A 22,612-nucleotide genomic window follows, 5' to 3' on the forward strand; every position below is an offset into this window, starting at 1 on the left:
CTTGAGCGCGCAGCGCCTCCGTCAGCTGGTCCTTCTCTGCCGAGTCCATTCTGGCCAGTGTGTACTGTCAGGCAGGAAGGAGGAGGACTCGGATGCAGAGGGTTCAGCTGATATTGCTTTTTATTAATAACAAGAAAAAACTGAAAATCTCTCTTAACGAGGAAACAAAGGTCGCGATCAAAGTTCAAAAGGAAAAAACTCAAAATCTCTCTTAATGAGGAAAAAGGTTGAGATCAAAATTCAAAAGGCAAAAACTCAAAATCTCTCTTAAACGAGGAAATGTAACAGGGATCAAAAGGACGTGACAAACGTTATCGGACTTGACTTGACTCGTGACGTGAGGGCTGGTGTGCAGGGCAAAACAACAAGACACACTGGCACAGGACAAGGGGCGACGCAGACTATAAGTACCCATGAGGGAGTTGTGGGAACAGGTGGACACAATCAGGAATCAGGGGAGACAATCAGACTGGTGACACATGAGGAAGGGCAAGGGACCTGAAACGAGAGGGAGTTAGTTTCCAAAATAAAACAGGAAGTCAAAAAACAACTGGAGACAGGACAAAAACGCAACTTGACATACAGGTGTGACAAATAAACAGTAAACAACCTGATATCTGACGCTGCGTCCTTATCATCCTTATCTAATCCACACTGGTACTGGGTGAACAGCTGCTGTGGACCGGGCCCGAGCAGAACCACGCTGTCCATCACACCTCTTTCTGTCAGTCTGTGGCTCCATGCGCCTCGTCTTCAGTGGGGGAGTTTGGCCGTGCTTAGAGAGGGAGGGGTTTGTAAAGTGGTTAAATGTGCATTTCTATATGTTTTCCAACATAAATGTAGTAATAAACGGGTTTATTGGCTGTTTGCCAGCAGGAGGACAAAAAGCAGCAGCAAAGTCTGCAGGACGGATCAATCGTTCCCAGTCACACAAACGGGATGAACTACGCAGCTGAAAGAAGAAGCTCTCTGACCGAGGACCAGATACTGTATGAGAAGCACACAGGAACAATACTCGCCCGAGGAGCCGACACGCTGTGACCCACGTTAACAAGCGTCTCAGGCGTTCAGCCAGAACACCCAAAGTCCGGTCTGGTTTGTGGGCCACTAACAGCGGAACAGAGGCGTACGGGCCGAGGCGGCTGTACAAGTCGTACGCAAAGACATCCAGCTCATACAGCCGGTGAGGGTCCCCGTCACTGCCACGGCACATGAACTAAAGATCATCAAGGGATTGTGAAAATGAAACATGGATGTTCCTGCTCGTGTCGTCTGCTTGTAGTTCATGTGTGTACCTGGTGTCTCTGGGCTGAAGGCCGTCGGCGTGCTCTGGTACACGAGGCTGAACCCGTGGAGACAGAGGTCGGACCCGATGCTGCTGGGACCTGGAGACGGACAACGCGTTCATTTATACTTTAACTAAATATAGAAGGTATTTTAGCGAAGATCATGCTGGTGTTCCTCTCCGGTCCGATGCATTAGACGAGTGAAGATCTGTGGGAACTAAACTGTAAATATCTACAAGGCACAAGAGGAGTTTCAGTATCCGCCTCCATCAGAGAGCAGTGCAGCGCTACTCACATGAAAGGAGGAAGAACTTCTTTGCAGCTACAGAGACTTTAAGACATTTTGTCTCTCAGGTTTCATGTATTTTATTTCTTGTTTAGAGCGATAAACGGGTACGTTCATGCATTGTATCATTTTCCTATGATTCAGGGACACTGGAGTAAGATGGACTGTTGCACATATGTTGCTTATTACTTTGAGCTGGTGTGATTGTGTCATATTTTCTGATCATGTCATTGTGAGGAGTTGTGTGTTGTGAGTCTTGCCGTGTTCGTCCTGTGATGTTGTATGTGGGATGAATGCAGCGTCACTTCTTCTTCTTCTTGTTCTTATTATTACTTTGGCCACAACACAAATGTAGGATGGAGAAAAGTGCATCACTGGGTTTTTGGGCCACAGTGTGACGAGCTGTAAAGAAAACATTGATAGGTATGAAAGCCAAACGGTTGCCAGTCAGTACACACCTGAGCCAAAGAGCAACACCAACACTAAGTGTCCACTAGTGTCCTGTTCCAGTCAACCGGATGCTTTGTCCAATATTCACTCTGCTTTTTGTTCTGTCTCTCTAGCTGCTAAATGCTCCACTTTGGTCCCCACGCAGTAATAAACGTTGTCTCTGGTGTGGGAACTTCTCAACTCTAAGATGCAAAAACCTGCTGCATTGATTCAGTGACATCACCTCATCTGGACGTCAGTTTCAGCTCGCTGTGTCTTTACTGTAGTTTCCTGTCACGCTTCCTCCTCTCCTCTTCCTCCCCCCTTGATCCCTCTGTCCTTGAGCTGATGTGTGAAAACCTTATTTGTTGTTGCACGTATGTGATGCTCCACAGAAGGAAAGCACCAAGTATGTGCTACATTTCAACACCTCCGTTATGAGTTACACACAAATGATGCATTTTTCTATTTTGTTTATAAATGTCTTCATTTCTAAATGTTAATATCTTGGCTTTTTGTGAGATGTTTGCAATATGTATAATAACACGTTTTAGTTAACATAATTCAAAGGTAACTAAAGACATGGTTTTATTTATTTGCAGCTTAACTGTGGCTATTTTCATCAATAACTTGTGCATTATTCTGCCAGCAGATCAAATTTAGCATCTCCTGAAAATGAGAATGCAAAGGAAGTTGTAGCGTGTGTATAAAGGCTCAGTGTTCAATGTGGGGGTTCAGGGTCCCTGCAGAGTCAGAATACAGCAGATGGACTCTACTACCCTTTCCACCACAGAGGGATGCTGCTGAGCCTTTGTTGGGCTGTGCACTCGTGTCTTTCATCAGGACCTGACATTTCATCATTCATCATTTTACTATAACATTTGTTGTCTTGGCCAAAGTTCGACAGTCTTGTGCATCATGATGTTCAGGGCAATGGGTCGACCACAGCAGGCAGTTGGATTTGAATCTTCTCATCTGCTGATGCAAAGATACTTAGAACATAAACGCTGACAAAGGAACTAGACAGTGTTGTAGACGTTTTTCACTTTTTCACACGAGCTGGGAACCTTCAGGAGCCCCCAGTGACCCCCAGTGACCCCCAGTGACTCCCAGGGACGCACCGCACCCACTTGTGTTCAAAAAATGAAGAAACCATGGACAGACAGAAGACATGTTGGACTGAAAAGTTCAAATGAAAAGCCTTTAATAAAAGAAAAGGTGTTGTGCTAAAAAGAAGATCTCAGCTGAGGATCCGCTGGTTTGTGCATCAACAGGCCACAGAGGAGCTCATTGACTATCACATAGTGACCGTCTCTTGCTTCCACCAACCAATCAAGAACAATGGGTGCTTACAGATATTTATAGAGTTCAGTAAAGGTGTGAGAAGCAGTGTCCACACCCCTGGACACGTGACGCCTCCTGGTGCGTTCAAGTTGACTAGTTATTTAAAGAATATAGTGGTGCAATGAGGTATTACATTGGATGGCGCGTTCACTGTAACTCTCTGGGTCAATATAAGTGGTGCAAAGTATTACATGAATGCATTTTGATTGGTTACATTACATTGAACACAATCATAGCTGTGCATTGGTGTTATTCTATTGATTAGTGTCAACATGACAGCGGTGTCACACTATTCTCATGTCTTTATTGATCACATAGTGTCAGAATCAGGGCTGTATCCTGGTGGACACTAAATGCATTTTATTCATTGGTCTAATTCATGAAGCGTCGTCAGTCTGACTACTGTAACTCTCTCCTGCAGGTCTCCTGCTACCACCATTCCACCTCTGCAGCTCATCCACAATGCAGCAGCTCCACTGCTCTTTAACCTTCCTAAGTCCTCTAAACATGGTGCTCACGTACCGTGCTGTGAATGGATGGGGTCCAGCTTACATCCAGGACCTGGTCCAACCCGACATCCCGACCCGCACTCTCCGCTCTGCATGTGATAAACTGCTTGTTCCTCCTCACTGAGAGCAAAACACTCGACTAGATCTCCACTCTTTGCTGTCCTGCTCCTAAATGGTGGAAGGAGCTCTCTGAAGACATCAGGACCACAGAGAGCCTTCACATCTTCAGACTAAAGACACACCTCTTCAGACTCTACCTCCACTAACACACTAACTAGCTGTAGCACTTACATTGGACTTATAATGGTTCTTATCTACAGCAAGTTGTAAAGCCGCTTATTAGCGTTAGCCAATTGACGTAATGAAGGTGTGAAGGTGTGGACTCTGCTATGAATCAGGCTGATGACTCAGCGGACGGAGTCCCTCCCTCTGAAGCCCCTCTGTGTGGGGAACATGACAGCCAGACCAAAGCTCAGAGGTGAGAGGACCATCTCCAACTGTCCTCCACTCGTCTCCATGTCCCAACGTCTTTGACTCACTGACTCTGCTTCTACATGTGTGACCAGGATCCAACATAGACCAGGACCTGGACCTGGACCTGTGTGTCCATGAAGAGTGATCGGTCTAAAGGTCGACTGACTTCAAAGATGGACGTGGTTCTTATGAGCCTCACTAAGCTCTTGAACAGAAGAACCAGATGAAGAACATGATGATTGGTTGTATTGTAACATTAAGTGAATATGGATTGATGTCAGTGAGGGATTTCACATTCATTTGTGGTGTGAAAACATGGCAGGTCTCCCTGCTCGATGTCGCACCGTCTTATTCATTCGCTCATTGGCGGCGTTTCCGGGCTGTTTTTAGTCGATCGCCACCGAGATAAAGATTGAAATCACAACCAACGGTCGCACAAAGTCCAGCTGTTATTTAGATCACCGCACTGATATGAACGCTCAGGTCGATGTAAACAGGTGACATGACATTATGGCTCAATTCAGTGCACCTCGTGACTCACTCTCCACCAATCAGAGCGCTTGATTTCACCCGTATTATAAAAGAATATGCGATACGGGACATGAAACATAACCAGTAGTCCAAGTGCAAGCAGCCAGTTGTGTTTTTATGCTACTTTGTTGAATTCATATGTTTGTGAATGTGACTTTGAAAGAGTCAGAGCCTCCAGCCACCAACCTCACCGCACGTCACTGCCAGCAGCTCTGTGAAAGGTCCAACGTCTAGTTTCAGAAGATCTAAGGAGACTTCTACAGGTCAGAGGACCGTCTGAAGAGCTTTGCAGTACTTTCATTAGAATTTGTATTTTCGATGCAGAGGTCTGCAGACGTTGTTTTTCTGACCCACAGTAAGAAGTAAAACCAGATGAAACTGATGACTAACTGTCACTCAACTAATAAACTGTCCATCGACAGTCTTCAGCATCTGGTTGTCATGATGATCAATGACAGAAGCTGGAGGAATTAGTTTGTGTTCTACATTCAGTCACATCTTACTGTGTGCAAGCAGGCTGCTTTACTGGCTGTTCTTACCCACAATCCTTTGCACAGCAGGTATATGAGCCAGAGTTCAAGGTGCCATGTGATGAGGAAGTAGAACACTGCATGTAACAACATGTCCTTTGTGATTTGGCAGGCGGCTTCAGACTGATACGTGGGGAAGTTGTTCCGCCCCAACAGGTTCAACCTGATCATCAAAGTGGAGAGAAGAATAAAAACACTCTCAGCTCAGACTCTGTTGTCTTAGTGGATGTTTTTATTCAATATAAACTCTTCACTACATTTGTTACAAAGGTTTCTGCTTCATCGCGTGTTCCCTACTAGTCTACATGTAGAAGAAGACCAGGTGACAAAGAGGGGCGTGCACGGGTCCTCTGAACCATCTGGTCCAACAACAGCATCCAGTCTGTTGTCATAGCAACTCTTTACAAGGTGAAAGGATCATTCCACAGATGTTGGTTTTCATCCTGAAAGACTCTTGTTGAGCCGTGAGGAGGATTCTGTTCACGAGGACCTTTGACCCTGTGAACAGCTCAGACTGAGACTCAGTCAACCAGTCGACTTTGGACTTGACGTGAGGACACACCCTCTGTGATAAAAGATAAGAAGCTGATAAGAAGTCACTTCACTCAGTCTGATGGAAGCTGAAGTGAAGCACGGAGCTCCTTTTCTACACGGACCTGCTGAGGACAGAAGAGAGCTGCTCACTGAGGAAGTTCATGTCTACGAGCTCAGTAAGTGCAGCTGTGATTGGTTGAATGACATCATTGATGGTTGTGAAGGTGTGATTGTTTAAAGCTGGGAAACAAGATGGCGCCTGTGTGAGCAGGCAGAGAGAAGCTGCTGTTAGTCTGAATGATGACGCTGTGATGAAGAAGAGGAGCTCAGTCTGATCTGGGGTCTGTGAGGACTGTTACTGATGAGGAGGGGAAGGTAGCAAACGGAGGGGCACTAGGACCCAGCAGGGACCACAGAGCTCACCTGGGCCTTTGTTCCTGAAACACACCTGAGAGACGCTGTGTTTGTCTCACCTGCTGCTTCAGTCCTTTAAGTCCACAAAGCTTCATGTTCATTTCTTCATCTGCTTTAAACACATTTAGTCACTTTTTAGTGTTTGACTGTATTTGTTTTCTTTAGTCTTCAGTTTTTCTCTCATTGATCAGCAGGTTGTAGTCGACCTTTTACTAACTGATCACATGGTGAAGTGAAGCATCCCATCAGGAGAAAGCTTCCCCATGTTACCATGGTAACCACAGTGTTTCCATCAGGACAGCTACAGGTCACCTTACTGGTCTGTGTTTTACTGACTTCTGGACTCAGGAGAAACAGCACAGCTCCATCTGCTGGAAGAAGAGTGATAACATTCATCTTGTAAAACACTACATTTATAGGATGAGCATTTTAACAGAGTTTAAAAAGGTAAAAGGAAGTTTGTCTTTCTCCAGAAGTCTAAACTTGAACAGACAACAAACTGAAACGCAGAAGCATAAACTAGGCTTAAGTGTCCGTGTTTATATTTTAATACTAAGCAGAACTGTCGGGAGGCGGATCAAAGTCAGGGAGGGTGCAGAGGCACATGGAGCAGAACATACAGATGCAATAGTCTTCTGGTCAGCGAGAGGTTTCATCTTTTTCTTAGGTGGCATTTTTGCCTTCAACTTTTCCTGCTGAAGGAAAAACGGGATCACGTGGAAGCGGCATGTATGCGCAGACGGCGTGTGTGCATAACAAAATGGCGGCCGCCGTTCAGAGTGTTGTTCATTGCCACACAGCCACCACCGGAATATGTTTTATTTATTCCACTACACACGTTAAAACATCACCGAGGGGATGAGCGAGTTCCACACATGAGGCTGCGAAGCGACTAGCTGGAGGACTGTGGACGAGTGCTGTGATGACTTTGCTAGTGTCCAGAGTTGGTTGATTGCACAGCTGCGCTGTGACTGAGGTTGGCATGGCGGGTAGTTCGGGTGGAAGCGAGGTGGATATGCGGGAGGGCAGTGAGAGGTCGGACAATGAGGAGGGAGAAATGCATGCGGGTAATAAGGTAAAGTGGAAAGTGAGGAATGAGAAGAAACGTAATAGGAAAGACGGGGAGTCAATGTCGGATGGGGAAGACCAGAGGGATGCGGAGAGAATGAGAAGACATAAGAGGCGAGAGCAGGTGGAGGAATGGAAAGTTATGGCTGTGTTCGATGAGCCTACGAGGAAAGTATTGAACCCGATAGCATTATCTAAAGCTATTGAAGCAGAGGTGGGACATGTTAGAGATGCGAGGTGTGTTGGGCATGGGAGAGTGTTGATTTTTGCTGTTAATTGGGCGCAGCAAGGCAAGTTAATGGCGTTGACGTCGCTGAATGGAGCGAAGGTGAAGTGTCACGTACCGGGTGGAAGGGCTAAGAGCAGGGGGGTGATTACGGGGGTACCGCTGGATATAACAATGGAGGAATTCAAGAAAGAAGTAAAGGGAGGACGGGTAGTGGAGGCAAAACGAATGACAAATAAAAACAAAGGGAACGGAGAGGAGAGCCCTACTTTGATGGTGGAGTTTGATGGGCATATACCCAGTAGAGTGTGTCTGGGGTATGTGAGCTACTTTGTGAGGGAGTATGTGCCGGCGCCACTAAGGTGCTTCAAGTGTCAACGCATGGGGCATGTGGCCAGTGTGTGTAAGGGGCAGTGTCGGTGTGCTAAATGTGGGGGCCCACATGAGTATGGGAAATGTGAAGCACAGGCTAAAATAAGGTGTTGTAACTGCGGCGGGGAACATAGTGCGGCATATGGGGGGTGTATTGTGCAGAGAAAAGAGGCAGAAGTACAGAGATACAAGATAGTAAATAAGGTAACATATGCAGAGGCAGCAAGGAAAAGCCAAGGCAGCAGGAGGGAACAAGAAATAAGAGCCCAGGAACAGCCAGGAGTGATCACAGGGAGAGGGGAGGGGCAGGTGGTTGAGGGGGGAGATAAGAAGTGTAGTCATGGGGGATGCTCAGTTACAGAAGAGACACTGGTGGTGAAACCGGTGGATTTTTTGGCATTTATGTGTCGTATTCTTAATATGAGTGAACAGGTGAAGATAAAGTCGGCACGGATTGAGATGGTTGTTAGGGCTGCTAAGGAGTTTATGGGGATTATGGAAGTAACAGGGGAGATGTTACATGGGATGTTGGCACAGCCCAAGAGTGGGGATATGGATAGCAGTAGTAAATGATGTCACTGGTGGTGTTACAATGGAATGCAAGAAGCTTAGTAGCTAACGGGCAGGACTTTAAGAGATATGTATATGGGTTAGATGTAGTGCCAAATGTAATTTGTGTGCAGGAAAAGTGGCTAAAACCAATGCTAGAGTTTGCAATTCCAGGGTTTCATGCGGTAAGGAAGGATAGGATAGAGGGTGTAGGTGGGGGATGTGCTACGTTTGTTGAGGACGGACTGGCATACAGAGTAGTGGAGGTAAATGATGCAGAGTGTGTCGGGATAGAGGTGTGCAGGAAGGAAGGCGGCATAGTGGTGTTAAATTTTTACAACCCGTGTAAGCCTCTAAGTGCAGAGCAGTTAGATGTAATGGGTAAGTGTGGTGGGGGTGGAAAGATGATTTGGTGTGGGGACTTTAATGCACATAATTAGATATGGGGAAGTGGACACACGGATGGTAATGGGGCAGTGGTGGAGGAATATATGGAGGGTTGTGGGATGGTATGTGTTAATGAGGGGGGCGGTACTAGGGTAAATATAGGGAAAGGGACTGAGTCCTGTTTAGATCTAATGTGGGTGTCTGCGGCTATGGCAGGGAGGTGTGAGTGGCGAGTGATGAGAGACTCCACTGTAGGGAGTGATCAATACAAGGAGGGAGTGAGAACAATAAAGAGAGCTAAAAGGGAAGCATGGTGGGAGTTCTGCTCTACCATTGGGAGGGGGACGGACATTGGCAGGGTGTGGAAAATGTTCCGGAAAATGTTGGGGAAAGGAGGAAAATGCGGAAATACCAGTGTTGGTGGTGGGGGATGCAATTGCTATGACAGGTAAGAAAAAGGCGGATGCGTTGGGGGTAGCATTTGCGAAGGTTCACAGTGGCGAGCACCTATGTGAGGAGAGTAAGAGGAGGAGATGTGAGATAATAAAACAAAAGGGAGATGTGTTGCATAAGAAGGCAAGGACGGAGGAAGTGATGGATGCGGAATTCACTAAGTTTGAGCTGACGAAGGCACTGGTAGGATGCAGGCGTTCGGCACGGGGAGAGGACAGGGTAGGCTATGAGATGGTGAAAAAGGCACCTGATAATGTAATGGAAGCTATAGTAGGGCTGTTTAACAAGGTGTGGAGGACTGGGGTGCTGCCGGACGGGTGGAAGCAGGCGGTAGTACTGCTGTTTGCTAAACCGGGAAAAGATCCAGGGAAGGTGGATAGTTATAGACCAATAGCGTTGACCTCAAACCTATGTAAACTGATGGAAAAGATGATAGTGAAAAGATTGATATTCTACCTGGAAAGTAAGGGATTGATGAGTGAAGCACAGAGTGGGTTCAGGAGAGGAAGGTCTACTATGGATGCACTGGTGGTGGTTAGCACAGAGATAGCCAAGGCACTTGCTATGAAGGAGAAGATGGTGGTGGTGTACTTTGATATAGAGAAGGCGTATGACACTATGTGGAGAGAGGGGGTGTTAATGAAGTTAAGTGCATTGGGAGTTGACGGCAGAATGTATAATTGGATTCTGGATTTCTTGTTTGACAGGTACATACAGGTGAGGGTTGGGACAATATTGTCAGAGAGGTATGAGGTTGCTAATGGCACCCCACAGGGCAGTGTGATTAGCCCTGTGTTGTTTACAATCATGATAGACGATGTGTTTAGGCATGTAGGTAGAGGTATGGGTATGGCACTATATGCAGATGATGGGGCTTTGTGGAAGAGAGGTAAGAATGAGAAGTTTGTAATGAGGAAGATGCAAGAGGCGGTGGATGTGGTGGAGGAATGGTCCAAGAGATGGGGTTTTAGGTTGCCGGTGACTAAATCGTGTTTCATGGTGTACTCGAGAAGGAGGGTGGGGGAGGTTCGGTTACATATGTATGGACAGGAATTGGGAAGGGTGTTAGAGTTTAAATATTTGGGATTATGGTTTGACGAAAGGCTCACGTGGAGGAAACATGTGGAGTTTATAGAACAGAAGTGCAGGAAGGTGCTGAATCTGATGAGGGCTGTGGCAGGTGTAGACTGGGGGGCAGATTGGAGGACACTGTTGTGTATGTATCAGGCACTGGTTAGATCCACGATAGACTATGGGTGTTTTATTTATGGAGCTGCGGCCAAGACGGTGATACAGCGATTGGGCAGGGTGCAATCACGAGCACTGAGGCTGTAGTGGTGTTGCAGGTGGACACAGGGGAATTGCCACTGAGCTTGAGGAGGGACAAGTTGGGGCTGGCGTATTGGGGCAGGCTGAAGGGGTGTGCTGAAAGCCACATGGCGGTTGTGGCAACTTGGGAGTGTTGGGAGAGGGACAAGAGTAGTTTGAGGATGTATGGGTGGACAATTGGGCAGAAAGTGATAGAGTATGGCTTGGAGGAGATGGAGGGAGTGGGGCAAGGGGGACGTGAGTCTGTGTGTGGAGAGGTATGTCTGTAAACGGTTTTATGGTTTTGTAAGGGTGTATACTGATGGATCTAAGGTAGTGAATGGTGGTAGAGTGGGTGCAGGAGTGCATGTTCCTGAGTTCAGTGTGAGTATCTGTCAAAGAGTCACTGATAATGTGTCGGTGTATACAGCAGAGATGGTGGCTATGATCATTGGGTTGAGATGGGTGGAGGATGTGACACCATGTAGGGTGCTGATATGTTCAGACTCAGCAGCAGTGTTAAGCAGTGTTATGGATGGTAGGTCTGACAGGGAAGACCTACTGGGAGAATTGATGGGGATATTGCTGGGGTTGGAGAGACAGGGAGTAGAGGTGAGGTTCTGCTGGGTTCCTGCGCATGCTGGAGTGGAGGGTAATGAGGTGGCTGACATGGTGGCAAAGAGTGCTGTAAGGAGGACTCAGGTGGATGTAAGGGTGTCGTTAAGGCGCAGGGAGGTTAAGTCGTTGATACGGGAAGCAGGGATTGCGGAGTGGGAGAGACAGTGGGGTGAAGGTGGTAAAGGGAGGCACTTCCGGGGTATAAATAGGTCAGTGAAGGAGGTTGGGGGAATGATGAGGTGCAGGAGGGAAGAGGTAGTGTGGAGTAGGTTAAGGTATGGGCACACAGGGTTGAATGGCACGCTGAGAGTGGTGGCAAAACATGACACAGGTTTGTGTGATAGATGTGAGGTGGTGGAAACAGTTGAGCATGTACTGTTTGTCTGTGGGAGGTATGATAAGGAAGGGGTGGTGTTGTATGATAGTGTCAGGGAGACAAAGCGGGGCTGGGACTTAGGTGGGGTGCTTGGGGGTGGAAAAGGGAAGGAGGCAGTAATGAAGGCAGTATTTTTTTTTCTTAGGAACACGGGGCTGTACAGCAGGATATAGAAGGGAGGCCGTGACCGGCCTCACACTCCAGTGCAGTAGGTGGCGGTATATGCACCTTTAAGTTGGTGCGATCTGCCAGTACACGAAAAAGAAGAAGAAGAAGAAGAAGAAGAAGAAAACATCACCGACCTGAGTAAACACAGCATAGAGCAGTTGAAACGTGAATTCATTTACTACTGAGAAGTTTGTATCTTTATTGTTGAAATGGAATCTGCGGTTACTGGCTAGTTGTTGTAGCGGCTAAACTAGCATGTCGCGATACTCAAGGGGATAATGTCTGCGCAGAGTTAATGCGCAAAGGCTTGAAGCGGCGCTTGTCAGGTCCGCTGACAGGTTTCTTTCTGCTAGTTACGGTGATTTTTATGGAAGTCCATTTCCGCCACTAAAAATAGTTAGAAAGTCGACATTATGACTTGAGATGTGCGCATGCGCAGGCTCCTTCGTTGTTTGGTACATTGACTTTATAAACCCTCTTGGCGACTTCTGGTCAAAAGCGACCAGCGACCTTATCTGGTTTTATTGGAGACTTCTGTGGTGTCTGACGTGGCGTGACGTCACTGAAGCAGGAACCTGGCGGCTCGCAGCAGTCCAGCTGCAGTCAGAGGAGACACACGTCACGTGCAGGCTGAAGTCAACGCGCGCATGCGCAAAGCCGCCGCCGATTCTGCAGCGTCTCTCCTCGTTGAGAAATTGCCAATACTGGTTCAATAAAGAGAGAAGAACTTTTCAATCGTTACTAATCACGACAACTACGTAATAAATACCACCCGGAACGTATTTTATCTCCCTAGAAGTTCGATTTATTTCGCACTCGGAAATACGGAAGATAATTTAGACTCCGCTAAAAGTCGGACGTCCCTGTTTGTTATGAGAGAGGAGTGAGCGGGTATCGAACGTACGACGTTTACACTTCGCTAAAGTTGGAAATATATTCACACATTCACACTTCTTGGTTTAATAGCTGCTCAGTGAGACGTTGTTAAACTCCGACCGTATATATATATATACACACAAGGTCTATAATAGAAATATTACTAATATAAAATATGTTGTATGGTTTGAGTATAAACAACCTTTTGTTTGGTTTTGCAGGACTGATCTTTGCACCACACTTTTGGTTCCCTTCCACCTATACTTACTTATAATATTGATATTATAAAACTATACATATCTCGTGTTGTCATTCTGCATGCTGAGTTTTAGTAGCCTATATAGTGATTTAACATAAATAACGTCCAGATGGACCGCTGCCTCCTGCCAAAGGAAAGCGCTTAAAAGAAACACGACATTTATAGGATGAGAATTTAAAATGATGTCTCTTGACACGTTGTCTCAAGACAACAACACAAAGTGTCCCATGAGAGTTTTAGTGTTGAGGTGAATGAGCTCTGTGTGTTTGTCCTGATGAAGATAATAACGTGTGAGCTCTCCCAGCAGGTTGGTGTGAAGGTGTGAAGGTGTGGACTCTGCTATGAATCAGGCTGAGGACCCAGAGGACGGAGTCCCTCCCTCTGAAGCCCCTCTGTGTGGGGAACATGACAGCCAGACCAAAGCTCAGAGGTGAGAGGACCATCTCCAACTGTCCTCCACTCGTCTCCATGTCCCAACGTCTCTGACTCACTGACTCTGCTTCTATGTGTGTGACCAGGATCCATCAGAGACCAGGACCTGGACCTGGACCCAGCTGTGTGTCCATGAAGAGTAACCGGTCTATGGATTATCCTCTAAACTTCAAAGATGTTGGTCCCTCTGTACATGCAAGGTAAGGGTCTCAGGCTGATGATGAGGTGTTTCTACCAGACTCCCTGGTGGAGGTTCTGGGTTTCTTGCTCCAGGGCCCTTCAGCAGTGTCCAGTGAGGGAGGGAGAGCTCCATGGAGTACTTGGTGAGACCTGTTGGGACTAAACCAAACTGACTGGTGAAGAAAACAGTGATGGGGGACCAGCAGGACCAGTAGACCTAAACCACTACAGGGAGTCATGTGGTCCACATCCAGACCTCACTTCATGGACCTTTACCTTGTTTTGGTCTCTGTGAGGACGGACACCATGTGAGCTGATGCTTCATGATTAGATGATGATGTGATGATGTAATCTCAGTGTTTCTTTCAGTTCACATCAGCAGAGAGGAAAGTCTCCTGAACCCAGATGTGTGTCCATGAAGAGTGATCAGTCTATTGGTCGATATATTGACTTCAAAGACGGACGCCGTTCTTATGACACAGAGTAAGTAGGGCCCTATAAAATCTGTTTCATTTTTTCTCAAATTCCGGTTTAATTTTCCCCACAATTTTTTTTTGTCTTTTAATTTTTGAGAATTTGGTTTTTAAAGTTTTACGCAGAGACAATGAATTAAGAAAATGTAGACAATATATTCAGTTAAAACTGAAAACTTCCATACATAGAACCTTATTTCAGGCAAAAACATGCTGCATGATAAAAACATGGCAATATATTTTCTTGTGTCCAAACAGAACAGTCATTCAAAAAAAAATAAGATTTGTTGTTTTAAATTAAACAAAATACATGACTAACCAAAAAATGCCGTTAGTTCTTTGTAAGATCAAACTAAGTAAGAATAGTCCTGTCAATATCTACTAACAAAGGTGCATAACAATTGCAACAGCCGTGCAGTAAACAATAAAACATTTTGAAAATTCAACTTAACTTTGGTGGAAATATCAAAAACATTGTAAACTTCAATTTCAAGTGCAACTCGGAGCCTTAGCTTCCACAAACTCCTTGCGATGAGGAAGCGCACCCATCTTCTCTTTCTAGCAGGCAGATCTCATCCATGTCATACACATCCTGTAGATACACGCTCTACAACATCAGGAGAATACGTCCCCTTCTCACTCAGAAGGCAGCGCAGGTACTGATTCAGGCTCTTGTCATCTCCCGCCTGGACTACTGCAACTCCCTCCTGGCTGGTCTCCCTGCCACCGCCATTCGACCTCTGCAGCTCATTCAGAATGCAGCAGCTCGACTGGTCTTCAACCTTCCGAAATTCTCCCACACTACTCCACTCCTCCGCTCTCTTCACTGGCTACCGGTGGCCGCCCGCATCCAGTTCAAAACATTGGTGCTCACGTACCATGCTGTGAATGGATCGGGTCCAGCTTACATCCAGGACATGGTCAAACCCTACATCCCAACCCGCACTCTCCGCTCTGCATCTGCAAAACTACTCGTTCCTCCCTCACTGAGAGCAAAACACTCGACTAGGTCTCGACTCTTCGCTGTCCTTGCGCCGAAATGGTGGAACGAGCTCTCTGAAGACATCAGGACCGCAGAGAGCCTTCACATCTTCCGCCGCAAACTAAAGACACACCTCTTCAGACTCTACCTCGACTAAAGACTAACAAATTGTAGCACTTAAATTGTACTTGTAACGTCACTCATCTATAGCAAATTGTAAATTGGCTTATTTGAGGAAATTGCACTTTCTTGTTTCTTGTTCTCCTGAGTTTGTACCCTATGGTTGAATGCACTTATTGTACGTCGCTTTGGATAAAAGCGTCCGCTAAATGACATGTAATGTAATGTAATGTAATGTCACAATTGAGAATGATTTGCAGAGCTGCCAGGCCAGGCCAATGTTTGTTCATTGTTTAAAGTGTTGTTTCCATGACGATCCATCATGACAGAACTCATTATCTTTATCTAACTCCAGGGTGTCAAACTCATCTTAGGTATGGGTCAGATACTGTCCACTTTGATCTCAAGTGGGCCGGACCAGTAAAATCTTAGGCGATGGTCCGGTCGACGGAGGGCCGTCATTTCCAAGCGGGCGCTGCTGCCTGGAGGAACGCTGTGGTCTAAAAGGTCTAACACAGGGGAGCCCACACTTTATCAGCTCGCAAGCTACTTGTCATCAACGCTTCAATCCAAGTCATGGCGATCGCCCGAATAATAACAACGAGCAGCAGCGGTAACCAAGGGAACAACAGCGCTGCAGACCGGGAGCACAAAACGAATCCATATAAAGAAACAAGCAACAACAAGTTACTGCAGACGTTCTTGGTCGTTACCTCACTCCATGACTTGCACTGATGCATGCGTGGTGACCTGACGTGGTTCTTTCTTCAATGTTAGGTGATCTACCAGCACTGCGTTGGTGAAGGACCAAGGGCCTCATTTATAAACGTTGCGTACGCACAAAAGAAGGCGTACGCCGCTCTCCACGCAATAATTGGTATTCATAAAAAGCAAACTTGACGGAAAAATGTGCGGTACTTCACGCAAGCTCGGACCCATGCGTACGCACAAAAACGGGTGAAATGAGAACCGTCGGCAAATTCAAGAAACACGCAAACGTGTGTGAAAGTGTGTAAAACTAGACTGTTGTAAAAGAAATGCCAATACTGCCTCTCATAAATAACACGAACACCCGTTTGATCGATCTGCAGCGTAAAACAAACAGAAATACAAATTAACACATTGTTAAAAGAAAAGTGAAATATGTTCTGCAATAATATCGGCATGTTATTGAATTCATCCTCTAAACACAGCTGTTGCTTGTCAGATGCAATCAGACGGATGGTAATAAAACGCCATGATGCCGTCACAATGCGTAATGACGCTGATCTTGCGCTCTTAGAAGACGTGGCACATGGAAGGATTGGCGCTGTAGTGCAGCGCACCATCGGCCTGTTTAAGGGCAGATGGCGCTGCCTCGACTGCACTGGAGGGAGGTTATTGTTTACTCCTGAAAAGGTGTGAAACATCGTGCTGCATGTGCTGTGCTACATCATGTGGCACAGCTTCCAAACGTGCCTCGACCCCCTGACGCCGATGTTGGCCCAGACCCTGTCCCCGATCCCCGATCACTGCCCCCAGTCTCTCATCAGGAGGGGACAGCTTCGGTGTCCCTTTCCCACCCGTGGAGACACACTTTGGCGATGGCGCGCTAAACGCTATTTTGCATCCACTTTGATGTCAGACAATTTTTTCTTTATTTCGGTCCGAGGTTGTGAGGCTGCAGCGTTGCTCTGTAACCTTTTGCCACTCAGGTGCCTTTTTGGCATTAGTGATGTCCATACTGTGCCCTCCAAAGAGCATTTTACTTCTCCTCTCCACCTCCCAATGATCATTTCCACTTCACACTGAGTGTTTACGTTTCTTCGTTTTCCTCTCAGTGTTTGTCATGATTTCGCAATCGATGAATATTCATTTGTGGGCGTTCCACAGACTATATATGGGCAACTATGGGCGTGACATGAAGCCGCAAAAGCTGCGCTGCATTAAGAAGTGATTGTGATTTATTAACGGAAAACTGTGTAGGACGTTTTATAAGTCTGAATATTTCTGTGCATACGCAAGTCCTACGTTTCATCCGTGCGCCACTTTTATAAATGAGGCCCCTGGTCCCCCTGGTCTAACACATGCGCTCACTCACAGAGTGCGACCCCCAGTGGACTGATTAGGAATAGCAGCTACTTTTATAGAAAAGCAATTCTCACAATAGTAAAGTCATCCAGCGGGCTGCACTGGATCCCCAGACCAGATTTGGCCCTCGGGCCTTGAGTTAGACACCCATCATCTAACTGGTCTGTTTGTGTTTAAGTGTGAATCATTAACTGTAAACATCCTCAGATGTAAACACAATGTGAGCTAGTTCCTCCACATCAGGATCAGCAGAGGTCACATCTGGAGACAGCTGCAGGTTTCTGGAGACAGATGACTGGGACTGAACATGTGATTAGTATAAACTCAGTGCTCTGTGGACAAGCTGACGTGGTCTCTGGACTCCATGCAGAGGTTTGGACAAAGTATCGTCAGTAGACTCTGTGAAAAGGTCCAAAGACTAGTTTCAGAAGATCTAAGGAGACTTCTAGAGGTCAGGGGACGGACTAAAGAGGTTTGGAGTAGTTCCATAGGACTTTGTACCAGATGCAGAGGTCTGCAGACGTTGTATTTATGACCCACAGTAAGAACTAAAACCAGATGAAACTGATGACTAACTGTCACTCAACTAATAAACTGTCCGTCATCATCAACAGTGTTCAGCATCTGGTTTCCATCATGATCAATCATGACAGAATCCAATATCTTTAACTAATGTTGTATTGGTGTTGGAGGTCCAAACCCCATGTGAGATGATGGTTCATGTTCCTCCACAGAGAGGACCTGGAGAGCTCAGAGGTTCCCACAGGTCCGTCTGCCCAGCAGCATCAAACAAACCTGGACTCCATCTTTATGGTGTGTACATGAACAACTACTTTAACATCTCTCAGGTCACCATCATCTCCATGCTGCACTTTGTAGACCAGTGGATTGTCCGTCTGTCCAACATGGACCTGATGGTGGCTTCCATGTTCTAGTTGGTGTCATTCATAGAATGTTCTGTTCCAGCTGCTGGAGGAGAACATCCTCACTTTTGTGAAGAACGAGCTGAAGAAGATCCAGAAGGTTTTGAGTTCAGATTACCCAGAATGCTTAGAGAAAGACGATGAGGAGGTGCTGGATGAAGAGCAGAGGAGGAGCAGAGAGGCATTTGTGAAGATCTCAGTGCACTTCCTGAGGAGAATGAAGCAGGAGGAGCTGGCTGAGCGTCTGCAGAGCAGTAAGAGGATTTCTCTACAGACTTACCATGCTGATAAATGAGCCATTCACTAATGTCTCAGAAGATGGACAGAATATATTTATAGTCATTCTCTGAGGAGAGGACATGTTGAAACATATTCTTTGACTCATTGATCTTCTTTGTTGTCTTCATTCAGGACTTCATGCTGCAGTTTGTCAGCGTGAACTCAAATCCAACCTGAAGAAGAAGTTCCAGTGTGTGTTTGAGGGGATCGCTAAAGCAGGAAACCCAACCCTTCTGAATGAGATCTACACAGAGCTCTACATCACAGAGGGAGGGACTGCAGAGGTCAATGAAGAACATGAGGTCAGACAGATTGAAACAGCATCCAGGAAACCAGCCACAGCAGAAACAACCATCAGACAGGAAGACCTCCTCAAAGCCTCAGCTGGAGGAGAGGAACCAATCAGAACAGTGATGACTAAAGGAGTGGCTGGCATTGGGAAAACAGTCTTAACACAGAAGTTCACTCTGGACTGGGCTGAAGACAAAGACCACCAGGACATACAGTTCACATTTCCATTCACCTTCAGGGAGCTGAATGTGCTGAGAGAGAAGAAGTTCAGCTTGTTGGGACTTGTTCATCACTTCTTCAGTGAAACCAGAGAAGCAGGAATCTGCAGGTTTGAAGAGTTCCAGGTTGTGTTCATCTTTGACGGTCTGGATGAGTGTCGACTTCCTCTGGACTTCCACAACAATGAGATCCTGACTGATGTCACAGAGTCGGCCTCAGTGGATGTGCTCCTCACAAACCTCATCAGGGGGAAGCTGCTTCCCTCTGCTCGCCTCTGGATCACCACACGACCTGCAGCAGCCAATCAGATCCCTCATGAGTGTATTGGTATGGTGACAGATGTCAGAGGGTTCACTGACCCCCAGAAGGAGGAGTACTTCAGGAAGAGGTTCAGAGATGAGGAACAGGCCAGCAGGATCATCTCTCACATCAAGACCTCACGAAGCCTCCACATCATGTGCCACATCCCAGTCTTCTGCTGGATCACTGCTACAGTTCTGGAGGAGGTGTTGAAGACCAGAGAGGGAGGAGAGCTGCCCAAGACCCTGACTGAGATGTACATTCACTTCCTGGTGGTTCAGTCCAAAGTGAAGAAGGTCAAGTACGATGGAGGAGCTGAGACGGATCCACACTGGAGTCCAGAGAGCAGGAAGATGATCGAGTCTCTGGGAAAACTGGCCTTTGATCAGCTGCAGAAAGGCAACCTGATCTTCTATGAATCCGACCTGACAGAGTGTGGCATCGATATCAGAGCAGCCTCAGTGTACTCAGGAGTGTTCACTCAGATCTTCAGAGAGGAGAGAGGACTGTACCAGGACAAGGTGTTCTGCTTCGTCCATCTGAGTGTTCAGGAGTTTCTGGCTGCTCTTCATGTCCATCTGACCTTCTTCAGCTCTGGTGTCAATCTGCTGTCAGAAGAACAAACAACCTCCCTGAGGTCTAAAGTCTTTAGAGACAAACCTAAACCAAAGCGCCTCTACCAGAGTGCTGTGGACAAGGCCTTACAGAGTCCTAATGGACACCTGGACTTGTTCCTCCGCTTCCTCCTGGGTCTTTCCCTGGAGACCAATCAGACTCTCCTACGAGGTCTTCTGACACAGACAGGAAATCGCTCACAGACCAATCAGAGAACAGTCCAGTACATCAAGGAGAAGATCAGTGAGAATGAGTCTCCAGAGAAAAGCATCAATCTTTTCCACTGTCTGAATGAACTGAATGATGGTTCTTTAGTGGAGGAGATTCAACAGTCCCTTAGATCAGGACGTCTCTCCACAGAAAAACTGTCTCCTGCTCAGTGGTCAGCTCTGGTCTTCATATTACTGTCATCAGAAGAAGATCTGGAGGTGTTTGACCTGAAGAAATACTCTGCTTCACAGGAGGCTCTTCTGAGGCTGCTGCCAGTGGTCAAAGCCTCCAACAAAGTTCTGTAAGTACAGAGAGAATAAGATTCATACATAAGAACTTAAGTATGCTGCCATCTTTTATGCTTCCTGCTTCTTCTTCATCCCTCTCTTCAGACTGAGTGGCTGTAACCTCTCAGAGAGAAGCTGTGACGCTCTGTCCTCAGTTCTCAGCTACCAGTCCTCTAGTCTGAGAGAGCTGGATCTGAGTAACAACCACCTTAAGGATTCAGGAGTGAAGCTGCTGTCTGCTGGATTGAAGAATCCACACTGTGAATTGGAGACTCTCAGGTCAGATTAAGTTAGTTAGTCTGAAATGTTATAAATGTCTTAAACTATCTACTCCACAGCATGAACATCATCTTTGTTCATCAGGAATCATTTGAAAAACTTTTGCGGCCCACCTAAACCTTTACATTAAATTACATGTAATTTAGCTGACGCTTTTATCCAAAGCGACTTACAATAAGTGCATTCAACCATAATGATACAAACCCAAAAGAACAAGAAATAACAAAGTTCAATTTCATCAAATAAGCCAATTTACAATTTGCTATAGATGAGTGGCGTTATAAGTACAATTTAAGTGCTACAATTTGTTAGTCTTTAGTGGAGGTAGAGTCTGAAGAGGTGTGTCTTTAGTCTAAAGATGCGAAGGCTCTCTGTGGTCCTGTTGTCTTCAGAGAGCTTTTTCCACCATTTTGGAGCAAGGACAGCAAAGAGTGGAGATCTAGTCGAGTGTTTTGCTCTAAGTGAGTGAGGGATGAGCAGTTTTGCAGATACCGAGCAGAGAGTGCGGGTCGAGATGTAGGGTTTCACCATGTCCGGGTTGTGAGCTGGACCCCATCCATTCACAGTATGGTACGTGAGCACCAGTGTTTAGAACTGGATGAGCCACCGGTAGCCAGTGAAGAGAGCGGAGGAGTGGAGGATTGTGGGATAACTAAGGAAGGTTAAAGACCAGTGGAGCTGCTACATTCTGGATGAGCTGCAGAGGTCGAATGGCGGTAGCAGGGAGACCTGCCAGAAGGGAGTTGCAGTAGTCCAGGCGTGAGTTGACAAGAGCCTTAATAAGTACCTGGGCAGCCTTCTGAGGGAGAAGAGAACGTATTCTCCTGATGTTGTAGAGCGTGTATCTACAGGATCGTTTTGTCGCAGTGATGTTGGGAGTCAGGGAGAGTTGGCTGTCGAGTGTGACGCCGAGGTTCCTAGCAGTTAAAGTGGCCGTTAACACGGAGTTGCCAAAGTTGACCGTCAGGTCCTGGTTCGGAGAATCTTTTTACCAGAAAGAGAAGTAGTTCAGTCTTGTCGGGTTGATTTTCAGATGGTGGGCGGATCCACTGAGAGATGTCCGTCAGACAGGCAGAGATCCGAGTGAGGGAAGGAGAAAATTAGTTGTGTGTCATCGGCATAGCTGTGGTAGTGGAAGCCACGAAGGAGAGAGACCGGTCTGTAGTTGTGTTCTTCAGAAGGGTTGAGGGTATTTTTCTTCATGAGAGGGTTAACTCTTGCCTCCTTTAGAGAATTCGGAAAACCGACAGATATCAGAGCGTTGTTGATGAGACAGGTGAGGAAAGGCAGAAGGTCAGGTGCGATAGATTGTAGAAGATGTGATGGAATGGGGTCAAGAGGGCAGGTGGTCGGACGGGCAGAGGTTACTAGGGTAAGAATTTGGTTAGGAGACAGGGGGGTGAAAGAGGAAAGTGAGGGTGATAGAGGTGAAGCCAGTGGGATGCAAGAAGTAGGAGGTGGGTTTGAGAAAGAGGAGCGTATGTCAGCTATTTTGAAAAAGAAGGGTGGAGGGGGGAGGAGGACTAGGGGGTTCGAGGTGGTCGAAAAAAGATCAAGTTTTTTGGGGTTAGAAAATGAAGATTCGATTCTGGATTGGTAGAAAGAACTTGAACTTGAGATAGAAGTAGAAAAAGAGAGAAGAGATGGAAATTTAAGCAGGTCGTCAGGTCGTTTAATTACAACTCTGATCAAAACATAATGATTAAATGACCTTTTTAACCAATTAAAATGTATTAACCGACAATGTATGTTTTGTATACCATTTTCTCCGTAGCTCATGTGCCGTGTTTTCCGCACAATAAGGCGCATAAGATACTGCAGTTTATGGCGGCAAATCACTGACTGACACAAAATTCAAGAGTGCAAATCAGGTTGATGCGCGCGTGAAAATCAAACATCCGCAGACAAAAGCCCGTTTCCGCCAGCAAAAGTCTGTCTCGTGCAAGATATTTGCT

At 46.4% G+C, this 22,612-nt stretch overlaps 2 protein-coding genes across 2 annotated transcripts in view; one reads left to right on the forward strand and one right to left on the reverse strand.

Moving 5' to 3' along the window:
• LOC144390310 (dual specificity calcium/calmodulin-dependent 3',5'-cyclic nucleotide phosphodiesterase 1C-like) overlaps nucleotides 1-22,612 on the reverse strand; it is a 442,515-nt gene that overhangs the window by 44,236 nt on the left and 375,667 nt on the right. The window lies entirely within an intron of this gene.
• The window catches only part of LOC144390259 (protein NLRC3-like), a 67,086-nt gene continuing 62,650 nt past the window's right edge, over nucleotides 18,177-22,612 (forward strand). Inside the window, exon 1 of the mRNA XM_078096724.1 lies at nucleotides 18,177-18,431. Within this exon, the coding sequence (XP_077952850.1) occupies nucleotides 18,395-18,431 (37 nt within the window). The 5' untranslated portion in view covers nucleotides 18,177-18,394. The remainder of the gene's footprint in view (nucleotides 18,432-22,612) is intronic.

Source organism: Gasterosteus aculeatus, chromosome 21, assembly GCF_964276395.1.
Source record: "Gasterosteus aculeatus chromosome 21, fGasAcu3.hap1.1, whole genome shotgun sequence".
Lineage (NCBI taxonomy): Eukaryota > Metazoa > Chordata > Actinopteri > Perciformes > Gasterosteidae > Gasterosteus > Gasterosteus aculeatus.